The 23,516-nt window shown below is 45.0% G+C and overlaps 1 protein-coding gene across 1 annotated transcript; it reads left to right on the plus strand.

Annotated features, from left to right (window-relative positions):
- Nucleotides 1-541: 541 nt before the first annotated feature.
- On the plus strand, nt 542-20,364 carry LOC146191494 (uncharacterized). Its single transcript, XM_084600340.1, has 4 exons — nt 542-690; nt 17,169-17,330; nt 18,995-19,057; nt 20,175-20,364. The coding sequence occupies exons 1-4, from the start codon at nt 542-544 to the stop codon at nt 20,362-20,364; spliced, it is 564 nt and encodes a 187-aa protein (XP_084456466.1).
- Nucleotides 20,365-23,516: the final 3,152 nt, after the last annotated feature.

Consider the following 23,516-nt stretch of genomic DNA (forward strand, 5'->3'; position numbering starts at 1 on the left):
CCATTTTCACCGCTACAACAATGTTCGTTTTTTTTTATATATATAGCATTGTTTATTGTCTTAAGGCATAAAGGGAGTTGAGAAAAAAAGAAAAACGGGGGTTATTATATAAACGAGAAAAGGCTAGCTGATCGAATGAAGCAGAAGATGAGGCCCGTGCATCCAGGCATATATGAGGATGGGGTGTTTGGCGGGAGACCCGCTATTGCCAGGTGCCGAATAGTAGTCTTTTTTTTTTTTTTTTTACGCGCTTGATTACAAAAATATGCATCCTTGCGTCTGTGTGTAAAATTCCCAGTGCACATGTTATAGCACTGTTTTAGCTTCAGAAACCCATAAGAAGTGCGCGTTGCAAGGAGTAGTTGTCATTCTACTTAATTCAGTTTAGAAATATGCCTCTCGTACGGGTCTCCGAAAGCTGAGTTTTGCCGCCAATGCCCTTTCGAGCATACCTACGTGGCGGTGCAGAAGAAGGAGGAAGAAGAAGCGGTCTTCGTACGTTTCAAGAGGCCAGCAACAACAACTTCGTACGCTGACAGCCATGGAGACCACATCCCTCAAACGTGCGCAAGACCCGGGACGCCAAGATGCCCTTCGCAAGAGCCGCCGCGCAGCTGGGAGGCGCCGCTCCAAAGGGGGCAGCCACTCCAGCTGTTCCGGCTCAGAATCACTCAGCCCGGCGCACTCGAAGTAAGTAATGGTTCACCCACTCGGACAATACACATGCCAATGGGACGAAGTTTAGGCACTCATTTAATCATGTCATCCATCACACACTTATTCGACGTGCACCTTCCCAGTGACGCCAGTGTTGGGCTAGAAAACAGTGCTACAGCTATAACCATTCAAACTACTGGTGTAGCTTGCTCCGGTAGTCAAAGGCAAAGGAAGAATGGCATTAGTGCCTACATACATCCAGACAGAAATTGGCAGCTGGCACTGAAAAAAAGGTACGGAAATGCTGCCTCGCGTTTGATAGAAAGGGTACAGATAGTGGTACGAGCTATTCTGCCGTGCCCAAAGCGCGCCGCAATGCTGGCCTTGCAGCGAGATCCCTCTTAAGTACGCAGCCAGTTAAAGCGAACAAACGTATGACTCGTCGTTACTGAAACAGGTCAGTCGGAGAAGTGAACACTCTTGACTTTATTATTGGTTGTTGTTATTCACTGTACAGTCATCAGCAGATCCGTTAAGAGCGCTGGAACGGCCGCTTTTGGCTGAACGCACGACGCCTACCGGTAACACCGCCACACTGATTTTACTGCCTGCTGCTTCATCGCCATGCCGGCTCACAATCGCGATCGCCAGTGGTCGCCAGTGGAGGCGCTGCAGGCCGCGAAAATTAAGTCGAGATAACGCTTTTCGATGTGCGCCAGTGATAAGACCACTCACGATGACATGCTTGCTTTTAATACTCACTCGAGATATAGCCTGCAATGTCTATTACAATGTGCGGTTTCGAACATTCTGCACATTCTAAAATATCCAGGATGCAAAATGTTTCCTATATGTGTTATCGCGACCTCATCTTCAGGACCTGCAATGTGTTCACTCGTGACTGTTGCCGACCGCTGCTGCGACCCGGCTTTGCAGTAAAGCTGCTGTCAATTAAGTGTAGTGTAGCGGCGCATTCTCAGATGCAGGCGATCTCAAACAAGGGGCTATCGGTTGGCGTCGCGCATGCATACAAATACTGCCCGAACGACGACTATAGATAGACGTGCTGACGACTGTACTAATTATATTCAGTGTCAAATACTTTCTAGAACGTGCCAGTCCCCCGAGTTCGACCTCATGGCGGCGCCAGTAAAACACTGCTGCGATAATAGAATGTGCAGACGACGACGAAAAAGTCCCACTTATGTCACATGCAGAGGTCGGCCATTGACAATGGAGACAGGGTAACGCTGGCCACATTGCTGTGAAGTACGGCGCTACCAGAACCCAGATGTTCACTGTAGATAGTAATCCATATAATCCGGAGACAACCAAGACGTCACCAAAAGGACTATCAATATCTTAAAGGGACAGAACAAAGGAATTTAGGTCTGACATTTTTTTTGGTGCAGTGGGAAGATTGATGTCTAAAATGTTCGATTCCACAACGTTTTTGGTAGAAACGCTGTATAAAAGGTTTACCGAGCATTTTTCGATCAGTGCAAGCGCCCGTTTTTATGTAGTCCGATGCTGGAAACCATGAGCAGCGACCGCGATGACGACTGGTGGTCTACAAAAAGGACGTACCGAAAACAAACAATTCACTCGCCAGGAAATAATTCGACATTTTTTGCTTAGAGTAACGTCCTTTTCAGTTTCACAGCACAAAAACGCATGCCTCGTCGACGAAAGTTTCACTGGGTACTATCATCGCTTCATTCACAGAATTCCAAACACTGTGACGCCATCTAGTGGCAAAATCTGATAGCATGCCTCTCGCGGTGCGAAAGAAGAGGTGTTTTTATTTAAGGACGCAGTGGAGAGAGGCAAAATATAATAAATTATGACGTGCACTCTTAGAAGAAAAAAAAGAACAGTGTGCACTTGCGAAAATCAGTGATATTTTGCTGACAAGTAGTCACGTGGAGTACTACACCGAAGGTATAATAGGGTTTCTCCGCTAAATTGCGTCTCAGTTGTTTTTATGTGATTTTCAATGGCAAATTAAAACTCTAAAGCCTCTTTGATATTGTGGTGCTTGATCTGTACTGTATGAGGCAAGGTCTTTTCAACTCCATCATAATCTGATTACATATTTTGGCCAGTGTTCTGGCCCTTTAAATATTGTAGAGGTCATGATGTACTTAAATTTCCAAATACCTGTAGCAAATGTCACCCTGCAATCGTCAGCGTCCGCTTTCTAGATGTAGGGTTTGAATCGCTCACCAGCGAGACAATGTACAGGTTTTCCCCAGACCTGGTGCTCAGGTTATCACCGCCGGACTACCCAGTTCGAGCAAAGGACTGTTCACACCCTTCTGGTTAACCAGGCCCTGTTCCAGTTGCATCCACGCAACCCCTCTAATCTTCTTAACCTCATCTTCCCACCTAACTTTCTGCCGCACCCTGTTGCGCTTTCTTTCCTTGGAAACCAGTCTGTTACCATGAGCGGAAGTCGCTTTTGCTCCCTTCCCAGTACATATGTCCTGTCTATGTCCATTTCTTCTTGACTTCGAACAGAATGGTACTAAATCGTTTCTTTTCAAGGTCCTCTCCACTGGCTTCCTTTCTCTGAATGCTATACATCTAACATTTTACTTTCCATAACTCTTAGCGTTATCTTCAATGTATGTTTCACTCCTTTCGTCAACCTCCATCGTTCTGTCCAGAAGGTGAGCACTTATAGATACAAATATTATAAATATTTCTTTGAGGGACACTGGTAAACTTCAAATCATAATCTGAGGGTATTTGCCAAATGCGGGCCATCCCTAACTAATTTATTTATTTACTTCACTCTCGCGGCCCAGATCCGCGGTCGCTACCTGCCCTTAGTATATGTATTCCCTAACCACTTCGAGCACCTCGATACCTACCGTGAACTACTGTTTCTTTATGAGGCACTGCACCAGTGGCCTAGTTTTGTGCCAATTAATTTTTAGACTCACTGTACTGCTTTGCGTGTCTAGGTCATTTATCATAGTTTTGAATTCATCTAGTGAGCGAATCACAGATTACTGAGGTATTCCCCATTAACTCTTATTCGTAACTTCTTCGCAATCCGGGCCTCTCAGTATTTCCTGTAAGCATGCGACGAATGGCACTGCAATAAGTGCATCTCTCAACGCCCAACACCATCTCTTATTAGAATGTTATTACTTATTTTATAGAGGGCTATGTTTGCTGTACAGCACCTATAGACACCTTCCAGGACTTTCACATGTGGCGAATTTGCACCCTGATTGCGCAACGCCTGCATGACTTCTTAGGTTTTGACTGAGTGGAATATTGTCTCGTAATGTACGAAGTCTGTACATATGGTTTGGCTATATTCTGCGTATGTACCTGTCAGCTGGTTGATAGCTTGGATATGATTTATTGTCAAAAGCCAACTTCAGTCATTTAATTGACTGAAGTTTAAGGTTCTCCTGACTCTATTAGCGATTACCTTAGCAAATACCTTGAAGGCAGCGGGCACTAAGCAGATCGATCTGTAGTTCTTGAAGTCCTTGATTTGCCCTTTATGAATTATGACAATATTCGCGTTCTTACAAGATTCCAGTACGTTCGAGGTCGCAAGGCATAGCGTGCACCTGAAAGGCAGTTTTTCGAGCACGATCCCCCCACCGTCTTTCATTCCTTTGGAAATGTGTCTTAACGTCCCCGTGTTTATAGAAAACTGCCACGTGTTATGGCGGTCCTTGGCCTGTACTGCCCCCGCGCCACTAAAAAAAATCCCATTATTATCGCGACATCCGTAGTGGCATAAGATATCCCTGTCTTCATCTGCGCATTGCAACGTCGTAAACAACATGTACCCGTCGTACGTTGTATATGTGACATGTTATAACGTTATTACATTTCGCAGTAGCGCAGCCCACACCGGAAGCGGTTTTAACTTGGATGCAATTAAAAAATATTTGTCAGAAAGCTATTGCGCCTGTCACATTGGAAACCTAGCCCAGATCTTCATATGGTCACATTTTTGCACAAATGGACGCAGGCATATGGACAGCGTTTCCTCATCATCGCTTAACAGGTTTTCGCGTCTTTTTCATTTTTTCACAAATTGCGCATAATCATTTGAACTCATGTGTTCGGTCCTTAATCCGAATAATGTTTGCTGACTTCCTTTGTACCTCTTAGGCTCCAAGCTTTTTTTTTTTTTTTTTACTTTTAAATTCCAGCGAACCCAGCTTTATCAAGCAGCTTCCTGCAAAGAACACGCGCATCAGTGTATGCCACAAAAGGACGCAGTTCAACGCCTACCCGTAAGCACATCTGCAACCTTTTTACTGCAATGAGGGACGTTATTAGGGTTTCGACTGCACGCTGCAAATACAACATTTCTATTTTGCCCCCGCTCATTGCTTCAATTTAAGTCCATTCTAAAACTAAACAAGCTTAGATTTGATTCCTTCTACCGGTCTTCATATCACACACTACATTCCAGTTCATTAATATTTTTAAAGTCAGAGAAAAATGTAAGCAATTCGCTCGGATCCACACTTCTACTTGCACTCTCCATGCATTTTTTGACAGCAGAGTGAGAACCGATTGAACAGAAGCATTCTCGTTCAAGTTGTGTGAGAAACATGATCAATACAAATTTCGTCATATTATCCGACACGTAGAACGGCGTTTCTCAAAGTTCACTTCTGACAGCCAACGTTCATTTTTGCACGTCTGCAGTGGCCCTAAAATTCCAGACGAGCCCCTCAAATCACCAGACCCATACGAGTAAGTGAAAGTGAAATATTCATAGTGCATTGCATTTGCGAATCCCTCTTCCACGTTTCGCGAATAATTACCAGGGTACCCAGGTTACAACCCAGAAACTGGTCGGTGTTCAATGAAAGCATTATTCTAAAAGAAAAAAAAAAGATGTGCTACACGATGTCAATGCATGATAAAGATCCCCAGATGACGGAAACTGATCTGAAGGCATCCGCCACCATTTTCTCATATCCCTAGTCACCTCGGAACTTTAAGGTTAACACCGTCATCACCTAAATCGGGCTAGCGGGTATTTCAACAATATTTAGGCTTGAATTTCTTACCGCTACAAAATCCAGCAAAAAGGCCTTTAAGACCCTTTATAGATTTCAAGCTTGTTTTTTAAACGCAAGGCTTTTAAAAGAACGTATACGTCTAAAAAGTAAAAGGGTAGTGAGAGTTGAAACACAGTGAAAGAATGCTGGAAGCAAGGACCACCAGCCGAGTTTGACAGCAAGCAAATGCAAATTGACAAAATGCGTTAAATTTACGCTCTGCAGTTTAAGTATGTCTTTTGTCATGGTTTTTTACCACATGGTTTGTTTTTTAGCTGTGTAGCGAGACACTTATGGGATGCCCGAAGCAGTAAGTTACTGTATGGTAAAGAGTATCCCTCGTGAGCCCTTTTGGTGACATTTCGGCCTTTCTGGGATATTGTAAGTGATTTATTGCACAAACGGAAAATAAAGCATAAGGCCTGAAAGCTTTTGACAACTTGTACCGCACTTTCAAATGAAACACAAACTTTCCAACACATGTCTTGTAGTGTATTGACATTAAGACCGCTTTGCGTTGGACACGTGGTTCGACACAACGCTAGTGCGATTACAAGCCACCCGGTATTAACATCCGCCGCAAACACATCGTACGATCTCAGATGCAGCGACCGATGTTCCACGAGGGTAATCTCAGTCCAAGCCACGGGCTCAAGCGCTCCGCCAGAATGGATCAGGATTACGGCACCCGAATGCTGGCCTCGCAAATGTGGGTTCGATCCTTGTCGTGTAGGCCGCATTTCGATGGAGGCGAAGCGCAAGGCGCCTGTGTACTCTGCTATGTCTATACATGTAAAAAACAAATCCAAGTGGTCGAAATTTTCGACGTCTTCCACAATGGTGTCTCCCATAGCCCGTGTCTCACTTTGGCGTGTAAAACCCCTTATTCCATACCACTCCATACAATACCAAAGTAACGCTTTGAACGCTCGCGTACAGTTGGTGGATGGCTCGCAGTACTTGCACCAACACTAAAAGGTTTGAAGAGAGAAAGGCATCATCAGTGATCCCGCAAAGTTTTTCTCCCGGATTTTATATCCGGGTTTCATATCCGATGGTAATTCAGATAATATGGTGGCTTACCACAGTATGCCAATTTGCAATGTGAAATAATAGCAGAACAAATTAAGGGATTACTAGTTAAGCGATTAGCAAAGCTCATGTAAGTGAACGAGGATCCACAAGAGGGGCCGCACACAGGAGCCAATAATGGTGCCTATAGTCATAACCTTTAGAGGCCGGGTTCAAGTGTCCCGCAATTCTTTTACTGGCGACAGTCTACATATAAGAGGTAAAATAACTTACAGAGCATATTGATCACAGTAACTTTAAATGCAATTCGCTTTGTACTGAAAACTTACAGCCCTATAATAAATAATTTAATCATCGGTTTACAAAGTGGTTCATTATTTTTCCCGTTAGGGAACGGGATAATTAATGTTCAATTTCACTGCAGCAATTTATTCACTGCCATGTCTACATTTCATATTTTTCGCCCTTCAATATCTTTAAAACTTTATTACCATCGAACGCATTCTGTCAGTATTTCATACTGCTAGACAATATATTCAAGGAACAAAAGAAATGATCGGAACATGCATCCCATTTGAACTAAAAGCTTCACGTAACCACCATATATGGCTCTGCTCTGTAGGCTATCACCCTCAAAGTGAAGTATTCTGCAATTATTTCGACGATGTGTTATGTTTATTAGCGGCTTCCCCAGTGTTTAATGAAATTGCCGGCCCTCTCGTTTCTTATTTTCTGCCAGGTATTCCGAAGAAATCGTGGTGCAAGAACCCAAGACATCAGCGTGAGTAAACGCCGCTTGTTTTCTGAACCAACATTATTAACCACTGCACTTCATGACGAGCTTGCGGCGTCAGTGTATTATTAAGCAACTTCCTTGCTTTCCTCTGGAGTGTCCACAAATCGCAGAAGCGCTTACTTGCGAGACATAACTAGCACCTTGAGTTTATGAAAAACGACAGACGTTCAGCTTCTCTCTGAAACAGTCAGAATTTTTCACACCTGCATCAGACTTTCACCTTCGAGAAAAACAACGATCTTGCTAAGCAAGTTTGAATATAGCTCTTCACAGCTTGAATACCCTTATAAACAGCGCTTCGAAATTTGCCATTAGGGCAACAAAATGCCTGCCAACCCAAGCAACGCCGACTCAAATACTCTCGCAAGTACAAACGACGTCACCCTGTTTTTCTCGCCTAAGTCGCAGAGGCTCGTATAAGAGTTGAGAACCTGTATATTTTTGAAGAGACAGAAAAAGCATACTGTCGCGGCACTTTGGTACGACCGTGCGCTCCCCAAAAGGACGATTTCAATAATAGCACGAGAGCTAGACACGATCTGCTACCTTAGAGCTCCGGAATAAGTCGAGTCTCTACAACTCGATTACCTTAGGAGTGCAACAGCTGAAGTATGTTTCGGAGCATTTTTTGGAGCACGATAATACCAGTTTTTGAGCAGCAATACCTTAATCTGGCAAACGGAGCAAACGGAAGGACCGGAAATGTACATGGAAAAGTCCTAACGGGGAGTCTAAAAATGAAATTGACTTCATAATGTGTTCAACCCCCGCCATTATGCAAGATGTAGAGGTAAACGGGAAAGTGCGATGCAGTGACCACAGGATGGTGAGGTCCCGAATTAGCCTAAATCTGAAGAAGGAACGCAACAAATTAGTAAGAAAGAAACCCATCAACGAATTAGCGGTTAGGTGGAGGGCAGAAGAGTTCAGGATCTCGCTACAGAATAGACATTCAGCTCTAAACGAGGATGGCGACATTACCCTAGAAGCGAGGAACAATAATTTCAGAGATATCATTACTGAATTCGCTGTAGAAGTAGGCGGTAAGATAGCTAGAGAGGATACCGGTAAGCTGTCTAAGGAGACGAAAGACTTGATTAAGAAACGCCAGAGTATGAAAGCTTCCAATCCAACAGACCAGATTGAATTGGCCAAGATATCAAAGCTAATCAATAAGCGCAAGGTGGCCGATATAAGGAGGTATAACATGGAGAAAATTGAGCATGCTGTAAAGAACGGGGGAAGCCTTAAAGCAGTAAAGAAGAAATTGGGCATAGGCAAAAACCAGATGTATGCGATAAGGGACAAGGAGGGCAGCGTCATCACGAATATGGACAAGATAGTCAACGTAGCAGAGGAGTTCTATACAGATCTCTACAGTAGCCAAAGTAGTCAGGACCGTAAGGAGATTGGCGGTAGGGAAAAACAGTCGGACGTTCCACCAGTTACGAAGGACGAGGTCAAGAAAGCATTAGAAACTATGAAAAGGGGGAAATCAGCTGGAGAGGATCAGATAACTACAGATTTGCTGAAGGACGGGGGGGATACCGTGTTAGAAAAGCTGGCCACCCTGTATACGCAGTGCCTGGTGTCATCGACGGTACCGGAACCATGGAAGAATGCAAACATTATCCTCATTCATAAGAAAGGGGACTCTAAGGACGTTAAAAATTAGACCAATCAGCTTACTGTCTGTTACGCATAAGGTATTTACTAAGGTAATCGGTAATAGAATCAGGACAACCTCAGACTGCCATCAAGCAAAGGATCAAGCAGGTTTTCGGAAACGGTACTCTACTATCGATCATATCCATACCATCAATCAGGTGATAGAAAAATGCTCGGAATATAACCAGCCCTTATACATAGCATTCATTGATTACGAAAAAGCATTTGACTCAGTTGAAACCTCGGCGTTGATGCAGGCATTGCGAAATCAGGGGGTAGACGAGCCGTACGTGAAAGTGCTGGAAGATATATATAGCGGCTGCACAGCAACCATAGTTCTGCGTAAAGAAAGTAACAAAATTCCCATAAAGAAAGGTGTTAGGCAAGCAGATACAATCTCCCCAGTACTATTCACAGCTTGCTTAGAGGAAGTATTCAGAGACTTGGAATGGGAGCAGTTAGGGATAAGGGTAGATGGAGAATACCTCAGTAATCTGCGATTTGCTGATTACGTTGCCTTGCTAAGCAACTCGGGGGATGAACTGAAAATAATGATTGATGACCTAGGCAAGAAAAGTAGAAAGGTAGGCTTGAAAATCAATATGCAGAAGACTAAGGTAATGTTCAACAGCCCCGGGAAGGAGCACCAGTTTACATTAGGTAGCGAAGTACTGGAAGTAGTAGACGAATATGTCTACTTAGGACAGATAGTAACCGCAGATCCGGACCATGAAAAGGAAATAACAAGAAGAATAAGATTGGGATGGAGCGCATTTGGCAAGCACTCGCAGATTATGACTAGCAGCTTACCAGTATCGCTCAAGAGGAAAGTATACAACAGTTGCATCTTACCTGTACTCACCTATGGGGCTGAAACGTGGAGGCTAAACAAGAGAGTTCTACCTAAGTTGAGGACAACCCAGAGGGCTATGGAATGAAAAATGGTAGGAGTAACATTAAGAGATAAGAAGCGTGCAGAGTGGGTCAGAGAAATAACTCAAGTTACCGACATTCTAGTGGAAATTAAGAAGAAGAAATAGACATGGGCAGGACATGTAGTGCGAAGAGAGGATAACCGATGGTCGCTTTGGGTAACAAACTGGATTCCAAGGGAGGGAAAGCATAGCAGGGGGCGGCAGATAGTTAGGTGGGCGGATGAGGTTAAGAAGTTCGCAGGGGTCAAGTGGATGCAGCTAGCACAGAACCGGGTTAAGTGGAGAAATATGGGAGAGGCCGCCCTGCAGTGGGTATAGTCAGGATGATGATGATGATGATGATGATGATGATGATGATGATGATGATGATGATGATGATGATGATGATGATGATGATGATGACCTTAATCTGGAGCAGGCCACAGGAAAAATAATTCAGTATATTGTAACCATATTCATTATGCGGAGCAGTTCTGCGGGAAAGAAGTTTGACTATCTGAACAAAAAAATAAGGTTTGAACATCAGACCATATAAATGTGAACCAAAAAATCAAGTAGGTTAATTTTTTAAGCTACCTAGCATTAAGGCAGCCTTGCTGCAATTACGTTTTAGCTTCGTTGGTAAAGAACCTGCAAACTATTTACGAAGGAACTTTTGTGAAACACGTAAGGTAGAGATCCATGCGCAGACCTTTAAAAAAGGTTGATCCATAGTGCACTATACAAGGCCAAGCAAAGGAACATATAAAAAATAATTGGCATCAAAACTACAAACAAATGTATTGCAGTTATAACCACATGCAGAAAGTAGTATCCGAGTAAAATACATCATTACTAGCACCAACACCAAACTACATTTCCTTGTGAGTAGAATAGAATCTCCAAATCATGAATAAAGGGCATGGCAAGACAAAGCCGCTCTTGCAATATTATAATACACATGTCTTATACATGTCTAGTGCAGATGTGCTGGCATGATGTCCATGCTTCGTCCTTTTTAACATTTGCTTTTTCATCTCCTTGAGTTCATTAAGGGCCTGCTCAAGGTTCCCATTTCCTGTACCAACTTCTAGCAGCACAAAAAGACATGGGAACCAATGTGGCACATGCATTAAAGCCCCGCCGGGGTGGTGCAGTGGTAAGACGCCTGACTACTGTGCCGGAGTTCCCGGGTTCGAACCCGACCACGGCGGCTGCGTTTCGGTGGAGGCGAAACGAAGTGGCGTCCGTGTGCTGTGCGATGTCAGCGCACGTTAAAGATCCCCAGGTGGTCGAAATTACTCCGTAGCCCTCCACCACGGCCCCCCTTTCTCTCTATCCACTTTCACTCCCACCTTCATCCCTTCCCTTACGGCGCGGTTCAGGTGTCCACAGAGCAAGTGTGACAGATACTGCGCCTTTCCCATCCTATGAACCAACCAACCAACCAACATGCATTAAACACTCGTGGCACTTAAAACATGACCGTACTAGTAAAAATACGACCCGCAAGTTCACGCGCGCCTGCTCTGTTGCTTGAACTGAAGCCTTGCAAAAGATGACACCGTCGATTTTGGCAGCAGATTGCCCCACCGAAAATGGACGCTTTAATGTAGCCCCTGACAAATTGATCTCCATCGAACACCCTTCACAGGTATCGGGTTTAAATGGATTCACTTTTCCTTATAATGAATGTCCATGCACACTGTAGCGGTACAACCACCAGAGGAAAGCAACTTGAGGTTAACGTCCATGAATATCTCTCGGCGTCGACAAGCGCACACGTGCTACGGTACCACACACATTCTCAACGTGCACGTGCTTTCTCTTTATTGTTTATTGTTTATTTCGTCTTTCCCGACTGGATCACTGGATTGGATTGGCCACCAGAAAAACTGCATGTTGCCAACGCAGCTCCAATTTTTCGCCCAATCTAGTGAGGCTAAAATCTTTTGCGGCTAAAAGGCCATTTTGGCGCATCATTTTCACACTTTTCCCAATTTCCCACTGTTGGTGCAGCTTGGCGCAGCTTGGCGCAGAAATATGACTAGGTAGTCTTGTCTTTCCTCTTTACTACGCGGAATAACTGTCCAGTCCGCAGCCATTGGCATCTGTTTCTGGCGATTTGATATCGCCTTTACTCTCAACGGTATACCACTATGTAGAATTCATAGCATGAAATTGTACCCGAGCGCCTTAGTACCCAGGTTTTCTGCCCTCGACCCTACACGAGCTCCGGGCTGCTGTTCTGCCCACAAAGGCATAATTTTTCTATCCGCTTCCCGAACCCAAGTTAGGCATCATGGATCAGCCGCTGCCTTGTTTACCTACAGCATAGGCTCGCAACCCTTGGTGTCACCTAACCTTGGCTACGAGGCCATAGGCAAGCTGCCGCTTTTCTGCTGACCTATCTGGTGTTCCCAGTCTGCTGCTGCAAGCCGCTTCTCCCAAACATGAGTGCTCATCGCAGGCAAGTAGTATCGACGAGTGTTGCTCCCTCGGCCTCCTTCCTTCTCCGCCACATGGTTTTCGACCTCGTCGAAGGCAGCTCCTGGTATTCATGTGCAATCACTCAAAATAATATCCCATATTTTTCCAACAGTCCCGGCAACGCCAGTTCGACCCCACTGACGTGTCTGCATATTTACCCTAAGTGGCCAGCTGCAAATGCATTCACCCAACTACGGTACTACATGCAAGACAGCATACGGTCACCTGCCCTTTTATTGACTTTTGTATTGAACACGTTAGACGGCACAGAAAACGCACGCCATCACGGTTGCCTCAGTACCTAGCACTTAATCGATTGGGCTCACCTCTTTGCGCTTGCGTTTGCTCACAGCTGCGTCAGCGGCTAGAACAGTCCCCAAACCAGCTTTAAAGCTCAGTTCGCGGCTCACAATCATAATCCAAGACCACAGTTGTGCTCGGTGACGTTCCAAGCCTGATGTATCGATATTACCTTCAGTGACTCCACTTTCGTGCCACCCGCCTGCTATTTCCTTCGTCGTCCTTCAGTGAGCCCTCCATCGACATAAGCCTATCAACTCCATCAATACCTCAACTGCGTCCTCAGCTGCACACTCAGCCACAGCCACCAGAGAAATGCACCGCGCCCTCACGAACTGAACCTCTTGTTGCGAACTGTCAATGCGGGCGAATGACCCCATGGCTGCATTTTGCTGTGGTTGTGAGTGCCCCATGCGGCTTACGATGATGTGGATGGCATCAGAGCTATTCACTATCTGCCAGTTCAGCCCTCTGGAATAAATAGGGCCTGTGGACGTTACATATATATATAGCTAACGGCTAAGCCGTCTTCATTGTCATTTGCAACATCGCGACACATTCCGCCTTGCGAATAGCTCCTCACAAACGCCGCCACCCATGTGCCTTCCGGTTTCTTACCTACGCATGGGTATAACAAGAACCAGGAAAAAAACACGTGTGGCTGACAAGTCAAAGCTTCAGCGTGTGCCTTTTGTTACGCCAGCGTAAATAGCACGCTTCGTTTGTCCTGAGAAAATGCCGTTTCGCAGCGCCGACTTGAAAAACAATGACAAAGGTATAGCACTGAAAAGATATCTTGGGCAAACCTCCCTCCCCTTAACTTTCCTATATATACGCTTCCAATTTCCTGCCAAGACAAGCGGGTTTGCACGCCGTCTCAAAAACCGCCTCAAAGTCGATTCCAGCGAGAAAACAAAATCCTTTTCTTCGGTATCGCTTCAGCGGACGTGCTTTCAGCTGGCAATCGTAGCATTTCGAGACGCCCGGCGGAAGACAAACCTTCTTACGGCAATGTTCTCCCGATCCCCTCTCTGCAGATTCCACTCTCTCCCACTTAAACACTCGCTTTTGAACAACTGCGATATTTTTTTTTTCTTTACCAAAAATACAATCCAGGATTACAATCGCACTGCTGCTCTTCCTTTGACATAGGAGTCCTTGCGTCTTTGACGAAGGAGAGCACTTGACGCCGTGCGCCTTCGTTTCTCCCTCATTGCTCCTCTGTCAACAGAAGTGTGTCTTCTCTTGGGACATCTTTTGTGGATCGCGTACTCCGCTTTTTCACAAGGGTGTGCTTGTCAAAAGGACCGATAAGGACCCTTAAAGAAGCGTTAAGCTGCAGCGCCGCATTTTGGCACAGACGGTTCTCGACCTTGCATCTTGCCTTTCTTGCCGCATAGTTCATGTTGCTCCACGTAAACCTATGTTCCAATCACAAAATGCCGTTTACAGGAAAGCGGAGCCTTTATAAGATAGCAAAAGCAACAAAGAAAACGAACGAAATGCAGGTGACGCCATCCCCGGCCATTTTTTTTTTTTTTTTCAAGTAGAAAGCATGCATCGAAACCAACCTTAGGGCTCGGATCTAGGAGGATAACCTGCACCGCCATTCGCTTCTAAATGATGGAAAGCGGCCCTCCTCAGTGTAGACGTCACGAATTTGAATAAAGTGGCGAGAAATGTCTTAAGCTGCCTTTTCTCAGACATATGGGTGTCTTGCTGCCGAACTAGTTTCGGCGTGTGCAGAAGGAGACAGGGATTCTATTTTCGCTGAAAAGATTAATCAGACAGAGCAGTGGCCTTGTGATTCTATATATAGCACCCGCCACATGCTGCACCTTCGAGGTTCGATCCCCACTGCCGTCGGGTTCTGGGGTTCTGGTGGGCACACCATATTCCCGGCTGCATCATGCACAGCTTTCATGGGGCGTAATGCTTGGAAAAATGGTCTTAGATCAAATCTCTAAAGTGTTGTTCGATGTAATCTTGTTTGACTTCGCACAATATGGTTTTTCGCTATGGCCATTACGCGGGACTTGCCAACTACGTACCTCAAGACAAAGAGAAAACTTCGCAAGTTTAATTGTTTTTAACGTGATTGCTTTAGAGGTACGACTCCAATGGAAAAGCTGCTTTAAGTACTAATTGGACCTATTTGCGAAGGGAACGAACACAGATGCGTAAGGTCAAAGCTTTCAGGCAAATCCTTATAAACAGAGAAATAGAAGTATTCAGTTATTTTATGACATGAGCCCTAGAAATACCATGGAATTCCATCATTTGCATGTTTTCTTCCCTCCACTGAAAACAAGAGCGTAAGCTTAACTTAAGCAAATCCTTATAAGCAAAGAAATAGAAGTATTCAGTTATCTTATGACATGAGACCTAGGAATACCACGGAATTCCATCATTTGCATGTTTTCTGAAAACAAGAGTGTAAGCTTAACTGTATGTGAAGGTCGGTCCAGTGAGGTGTGGAGATTATTATAGAGCAGTAGAATAAATTTCATCACAGTTTTCAAACCATGGGGAAGCACTGGGGTTGGAACAGCCGGTGTCATTTTGCAACACATTGCGGACATGCTAATCTGTAAGCCAGAAAAAAAGGTTCGTATCAACAATTTCTTCAGCTAAGCCTTTCATTCAGCTAGATGGAGTGGTAGGCTGGATGTATAACGACGAATGTATTGTGCAAGATTTTTGTGTTGTAACGATGTCCCCGCAGACGGAAGGGAGAATGACGGATGGGTATGTGAGTGGTTGTCTGTGGAACTGATTAAGTGAGGTGTCATAACTGAGTTAACAATTGAACAAGAATACAGATGCAGCAAATCTGTGTATGAAGAGCTCTTCGCGTAACATATACCCGTGTGTCGCAATATATACGATGCCAGATTGAATGGTAATGCTGGCACTTACTCTGGATTCAGCAGGTTGCGCCGAGGTCTTCTTTGTTTCTTCTCTACCACACGAAGACCGCTGCCTGCCTCAAATAGGCTGCACACTTGGATCAGTCTTTTCTCTGCTGCTTTTACTGAACTCTCACTCTTCGCTTTCATTTTACTAGGCGTTGCCGTCAGCGGCTCGCTGAAGAGAAGGCGAAATTAGTTTTTCGTGCTCTTATCAAAACAACGGGTATGGTCGCACATCTCAATTGCGACACATCTGACCGTACCCACGTCGCCGACGAGAGATTTGCGCTACTGCCGAACGAATTCTATACCGGTCGTGTGTGCCTGTTAGCTCAGTCTCAATGAGCGCATAAAGGCACAAATGTCAATGCAACCTGCAAGGTTCTGCTGCGGGATTACCGCACAGAGCGCCTAAATTGATCTGTAAGCTTCACCTGCTCCACTCCTCGTCAATGTTGTTTGGCCCGTGTCCTGGATATAGGTTTCTCTCTCCCTGTGTGTGTGTGTGTGTGTGTGTGTGTGTGTGTGTGTGTGTGTGTGTGTGTGTGTGTGTGTGTGTGTGTGTGTGTGTGTGTGTGTGTGTGTGTGTGTGTGTGTGTGTGTGTGTGTGTGTGTGTGTGTGTGTGTGTGTGTGTGTGTGTGTGTGTGTGTGTGTGTGTGTGTGTGTGTGTGTGTGTGTGTGTGTGTGTGTGTGTGTGTGTGTGTGTGTGTGTGTGTGTGTGTGTGTGTGTGTGTGTGTGTGTGTGTGTGTGTGTGTGTGTGTGTGTGTGTGTGTGTGTGTGTGTGTGTGTGTGTGTGTGTGTGTGTGTGTGTGTGTGTGTGTGTGTGTGTGTGTGTGTGTGTGTGTGTGTGTGTGTGTGTGTGTGTGTGTGTGTGTGTGTGTGTGTGTGTGTGTGTGTGTGTGTGTGTGTGTGTGTGTGTGTGTGTGTGTGTGTGTGTGTGTGTGTGTGTGTGTGTGTGTTGATTACAGGTGTGAACTCCCGAGAACACCAGCATTAAGTCGTTTATGAAGCGGCCGAAGGGCATATGGTCAATTGTGCATTTCGAGCAACCGCCGCTGTCATGCCGGCCAGATGTCACTTTTAAAAACACAGAGTTAAACGCAATCAGTGTGAATGTACATTTACGAAATGCCTTGTTTCGAGTGCTCATAAAGGGTACTTACAAGTGTACTTCACAGTGCTCTGTTAGAGCCTCTGACAGCGTGTGAACAATAGTGAAGGATAGCACAGGTGTGTGCCGAATCTTTTTTTTTTTTTCGCCATATGCTGCCGACGAACAGTTACAACCAACATGCTCGCGGCCTCGACTCTTTACTCTCTCTCTCCGCTGCGTCTCATTCCCACAGCCCTGACGGCGGCATGGTTGTGAAGGTGGCCAACAAAGGCGTGCAAGCGGCCTGCTTCGTGTGCGACCCACTTACCGAACTGGTTCCGCCAGTTAACATCGTCGTCGAAGGAGTCGAACCGGTCAAGAAGTCCAGTATTCGAACATCCAGGTGTGACTCCCAGTTGTTGGCTTAGATTATTTTTTTTTTCTTGACTGTCTTCGTTTTCTGAGAAAAAACGCCTCCTCTTACACAACGTTGAGCAGAAGCCGAGAACGTTGTTCAAATTTGAACTCTTTCTGCCATTTACCATATTCATAAACTCGCTAGCAAGAGCTACGATAGGATGAATTTCCCTGACTTCTTCAGTTAGGGTTCACGCCCATGCGAATTACAATGGACACAACAGACAACGGAAAATTCCAGGAATTCCACTTTATTCTAGTGTATCAGTACGAATAAATCAAGCTGTGTAAGCAAATAGACAAATTGGTCGAAGACGGCACAAATGTTATCACGTAGCAGAAGAATACCATTTATCTAACTGCCGCATGCTGTATACAGGGGCCTACTTCAGTTAACCATAGGCTGAATTCGTAAAGCACTCTCGAAAGAGCTTCCAGCTCAGCCGCACTAGCCAGCCGGGTAGCACAAAACGAAACACATTGCTTCCTGACAGGCAGGGGTAATTCTCGTTCATGAAGTTTGTATGAAGTCGTCCTAAAGCATGGGGATCCATCGAGCCTGCTTTGGGAGCAATATGGCGGAAGGTGTCACTCGAACCTTGCTTATCTTTGAGCATGGTGACTGAGTTCAGTGGCTTTAAACGCGAATTCGATGACAGTGTGCTCATCGCATAGCGACAGCCTTTCATTCAAAAACATTAAAGACATTTAAACTTGTTCCCTTAATATCATCTAAAATTAAGCGTTAAAATTGATTTGGCGAATACAATTGACAAGAGGCCACACTGTATTTTATATTGTGTCCCTCGATGCATTATATTATGTACCGCGATTTAGCCAGCCCATAACTTCCTTAGATGGCAAGGCTACAGAAAACTGAGCACACAGCCACTTGTTTTACTGAATGTGTGAAAAGAGTGTGCCATGTCTTTTGTGCTATGATCATTGTAAGCCTAGAACACTTCAGTATCAACAAAAAAAAAACTGTGTACATTTACATGTGAAACAATGCTTTGCCTGACTAGTTGAGGTCTTTTCTCAAACATTCTGATGCTCTAAAACCCTTACATTAATATACCAGTCTCCTTGCCCTATACACGTAGAGCCGCCAGATAAACGGATCTGGGGATCGAATCCCGGCCTCGGCGGCTGCGTTTCGATGGAGGCGAAACGAAGAGGCGTCGTGTGCTGTGCGATGTCAGCGCACGTTAAAGATCCCCAGGTGGTCGAAATTACTCCGTAGCCCTCCACTACGACCCCCCTTTCTCTCTATCCACTTTCACTCCCACCTTCATCCCTTCCCTTATGGCGCGGTTCAGGTGTCCACAGAGCAAGTGTGACAGATACTGCGCCTTTCCCTTCCTATGCACCAACCAACCAACCAACCAACCAACCAGCCATTGAAACTTAACATGGAACCTATTTTAATGACTTGCAGCCTTTCTTACTAGTCTTCTCTTTCTTAGTCGGTATCCAGTATATTCTGCCGTTCTTCTACTGCTGATATTTTTCTCTGTTCTGTGGCAGTGGCAGTCATCTTGTCGCCTGTGGTTCTACCCTCCAGCTGTAGTCACCCGTTCCTAGACATTATATACCAGCTGAAATTTTGTATTACTCTTTCATCTCACTAGAACACTACAACCAGATCCTTTTTTTTTACAGCTCGGCCTCGCCAGACAGCACCGGAACGACCAGTTCGAGCAAGAAATCTGTCTCCTTCTACCTGTGAGTCACTGCCAACATGAATGATTACCAGCTGCCTTGCGTGAACTGTCAATCGTAGCGTATAGTTGGAAGGTGGGATGTATCTAAGGCCGCGCCCTTCGTGCTGCCAGTTCTTGTTCCTTCTATACGTGTTTCGGGTAAAGTAAAGGCTAGAAGGTTACTAATGATTAACGCTCGTGTTAAACACTAAGATTACTTTATTATGAATTAAAATGCAATCGAATAGTTGTATGCCCATACTTTACCGATGACAGGTGTTTAACAAACGCGGGTGGTCAAAATTAATCCGCAGCTCTTCACAACGGCATCCCAAGCAGCCGATGTTTTGTTTCGGAACACTTCACAGTTAACAATCTACAGTGGAAACGTATGTGTTTATATAATACGTATCTACATAATTTGCTTCTTGTGATACGGGTAAGCTGTGAGTACTGGTCACAGTAGGCAGAAAGTCGTCTGGCTTACAGGCGCACAGTGGGTACCTTGCGTGTTTTTTTAGTACTCTTGTTCTCACATTTACGGCACAACGCGAACAATTTCTGATGCATGCGATCTACGTGATGGTGCCTTTACTAACTTCAGTTTCACGTAACTCGGTCAGCCACAGCACCTCCAACGCCCGTCCAATTATATTTATTCCTTGCCTCATGTTTTCTTTTTCACTGCTTCTTTTGTAAGCGCAGACTCCACGCACTGTAGAAGACGCTAGACATTGCTCGAAATATTTTGCCGTGATCATCACCTTCCTATACCGCCTTTGATAAAATGTAAAGCCCACTTGATTTGTTTCTGGGCCAGGCAGTGCAGTGCGTTTTGCATTCTCAGAATTTCAAATCTTTCAAAAATCCAGAAAGAGAGAGAGAAACAATGGACTTTCAAGCATTCCAGGGAGCCCTACTAGACGACTTATAACCAGACACTTTACCAAGCAAATTTTTGGAAATGACCGTACGTTAACTGGAGCCCCATACTCGTTGATCGTGACTACGAACTTGAGTTTGCATTCCGTTTCCAAACGAACATCGCAATTACTTGTCGTTTACTTCTTCATTATAGCTTAATCATCCTTGATGAATATATTTTGCTAGCGTCTAACCCGATTGTTGTACGCACGCAGTCGCTCGTACCGACGCGTCCCAAGGACGGTGTACTGCATAACAATCGTCGTGCTCGGCATGGTGATCATCAGCCCCGTCATCTACCTGGCCGTTGCCCCCAAAGGTGCCCAAGTCGCGAACCAAGGTTTTGTACATGCGTTGATATTCACTGAGTTCTTGCTGAAGCAGCCTCTTATTGACCGAGGTTGAGTCATAATGATGGTAAAGAGTCAATTTACGCTATAAGTTAAAATTACTAGACGCTCTTCCGTATAGATGTATACCGCTAATGAAACCAGTTGTACTAAACAGCTAAGAACATGATAAAAACATCTTCGTTGCCTCTCCTTCAGATGGTCCGGGATATTATCCGGCGTACCTTGTGCTGTGCGATGTCACTGTACGTTAAATAAAAGCCGAGTAGTCGAAATTATCTGCAGACCTTTGCTACGGTGTCTTTCGTAGCCTGAGTCGTTTTGGGACATTAAAGCTGATTTATAATCTTAAGCTTAAGCTTAAGATTAAGCTTTTCTATAAGTACCAGTAGCGATCGCTGCAAAGTAACTCGTCTGTTAAGCGCATGTCGCCCAAACTGAATCATATTCCGCTTCATGCGCCATCTATTACTGGCCCAAAACTATTTTGTGGCTTATTATCAGCATATATTCCGCGATAAACTTACCTAGCACCGTTAAAGTAATTTCAAGTGGCGTATAACGTGTTCGACATACTTCCGTCGGTTGTTGTATCATTACACTATTCTCCTTTGCGATTACCAGCAGTGAAGGCGGCCGGAAATTAGGTTAAAATTGCGGAGCATTTTTCCCGGTGAATTCAATACATACAAAAAGTAAGACTCCGTACAAAGCAGCAGCTTTTCTTCATTTGCCTTCTTTGAGAGCGGCAACTGATTTATGGACCTTACAAGAGACTTATAAGATTGTTTCTGTCCCACTATACTTACGTGTTTAAGAGATGTGCTACTCAATTTAACAGGCACTGACATCAGAAGCACAGACTGTAACAGCTAACGTGGCTTCAATTCTCCTCTTCTTACAGGAGAAGTCACGACGATGCCACAAACAACTACTGGTCAGTGTTATTACCTTCGTTTGATATATTAGTCCCCGCATGCACCAAAGCTGCGTTTTAGGCAGCAGAAGCATCAATGTTTAACTTCGTCGCTTTTATATATTTATTTCTATCTTAAAGATATAGTGCTATAGTTATTGCGCACAGTGTAACTTTCTGATGATTTTTTTTTTAATTATTAGTGGGCCAGCTCTCATTGTCTGTGCAATCCTATCTGTTCCGAGTACTGCGGAGTGCCTCCGCAACAGGTGGAATTGCAACTGTAGTGGAACTACGGCAGGTAACGAGATTTACATACAGGCTGTTCTGAGTACAAAGATTAGCCCTTTTAAGGTATGCACCTCCAAAAATTTTATGCAGGCCCTGTGAAGCGACGTCACAGTTGCGCCAGAGCGAATTGTAACGGTGTATAGTTAGTCGCATTATAAAACTGCTCGACGTTGCGAGTGCTAAAGTTGGTTCCTTTTCTGTACAACTGTTTATATATTGCATGCTTTTGACGCGGGAGCGTTTGAGGTATCATTCTCCGGGAAATCCGGAACTGGCACTGTCGGCATTGTGATCGAAAAATCATGAGCATGCATCAGAAAGGTGGTAGATGGCAGGTGGCATGTCAGGTGACATGACATGACTCTAGTTGGACAGCGGATGCCGCGTCTAACACGCTACTCCTATAGGACAGTTAGGCGCATTAGTACTGCTTGATTAAAGCGAGGCTTTCTGTGAGATGACAGAGGCACAGATTAGGAAATTAGTGATCAAGCGGGCTGCTTGCACAGGGTCGTCCATTCTTAATCCGAACACTGGTCGCTCTATTTCAAGATCCATTGCATCTAACGCTGCAGCACATCGAAGCTAAATGGCACGAAACCAGCGAGACCTTGTCCACTTAGCTTCCATACTCGCCCGGATTTGACGCAATGGAGTCTGGCTAGAGAGACCAGTGTTCCTACTAAGCAATTGTTCCTGCGGTGCAGTTGCTTACCCGTATTTTCAAGAACTGAGATTCTTTTCTAGGATCACAGCCAACTCACCCGAGAGATTATAGAAAGCCTTTTTAATTAGAAAATATGCTGACCGGTGCGTTACCGTTCTTTCTGTTCCTCTGATAGTTCTATTACTTGGACGACGCTCCTAATTAGTTCTACTTGCTACGCGTGTACTTGCTTCCGCCTGGATGTGGCCTATGCAGGCGGCGACCTTATTTTTGTTCGTTTTCTTCATTAAACTTAAGTTACGTGTCAAAGCCTGCGGTGTTTTCTTTTTGTTCTCTGTGTCTCAGTGTGCGTTGTTTTGTTTTGTTTTTTTTGTTTTTTCACTCTGTTCATATACTAAGCGCGAACGGCCTTGTGCACGAACGAGGGCCCGCAAGGGGAGCCACGGACAGGAACCATTAATGCAATTGTGTCATACCCTTAAAGGCGTCCCGGAAATGTTTCATCTTCCTTTTGTCGTTGATGGTTTCAGCTGTGGCATCATGGGCCGATGATCGCCAAGTAAAACATTTGCCAAAGGCTGCCAGTAATACATGTAATACAAGGCGGCAAGTAATGCATGCCCAAGGCGGGCTTATGGACAGTAGAAGGGAAAAAACGATGCAGCTACTGAATACAATGCAGATGTGATGTTACTATTCGCTTCCACCCCACCACGGTGGTGCAGTGGTTAGGGCGCTCGACTTGTGTGCCCGAGGATGTGGGGATCAAATCCCATCCGCGGCTGCCGCTTTTCGATGGAGGTGAAAAGCAAGCAGCCCGTTTGCTGTGCGATGTCAGCGCGCGTTAAAGAACCCCAGGTGGTCGAAATTTCCGGAACCTTCCACTACGGCTAATCTCTAATAGCCCTACTTGATTTGCGGTACGTTAAACCCCATAAACCAACCAACTATTATTATTCTTCTATTGCAATTCCTTCGTATACTTGTTGGGCACAACATTCGATACCTTCAAACCAGCCGCGGCGTGTCTACGCTGGAACGTAACCCCAAGGGAAAAAGAATTAAATAGGACTTAAATAAAAGCTTCGAGGTCGCTTCAGCTTCGCCCTAAGAGTGTAGCGACATAGCGCCTTCCCTACGGTACTCATAAGCGAATTGTCGTACGCGACATGCTACACCACTGCAGTGCTCATACACATGCTGCTACGAGACATCCACACCCCAACGCAATCTCCCCCTCTCCCCTCTAATACGCTGTCACCAAAGAGAGGTATAGCGCGTCCGTCTGACACCCATAAATCCTGGGTTCGATCCCCAATGCCGGATTGTGCCT

The sequence above is a fragment of the Amblyomma maculatum genome, chromosome 4 (genome assembly GCF_055883805.1).
Source record: "Amblyomma maculatum isolate TAMU_Amacu chromosome 4, ASM5588380v1, whole genome shotgun sequence".
In the NCBI taxonomy this organism is placed as follows: Eukaryota; Metazoa; Arthropoda; class Arachnida; order Ixodida; family Ixodidae; genus Amblyomma; species Amblyomma maculatum.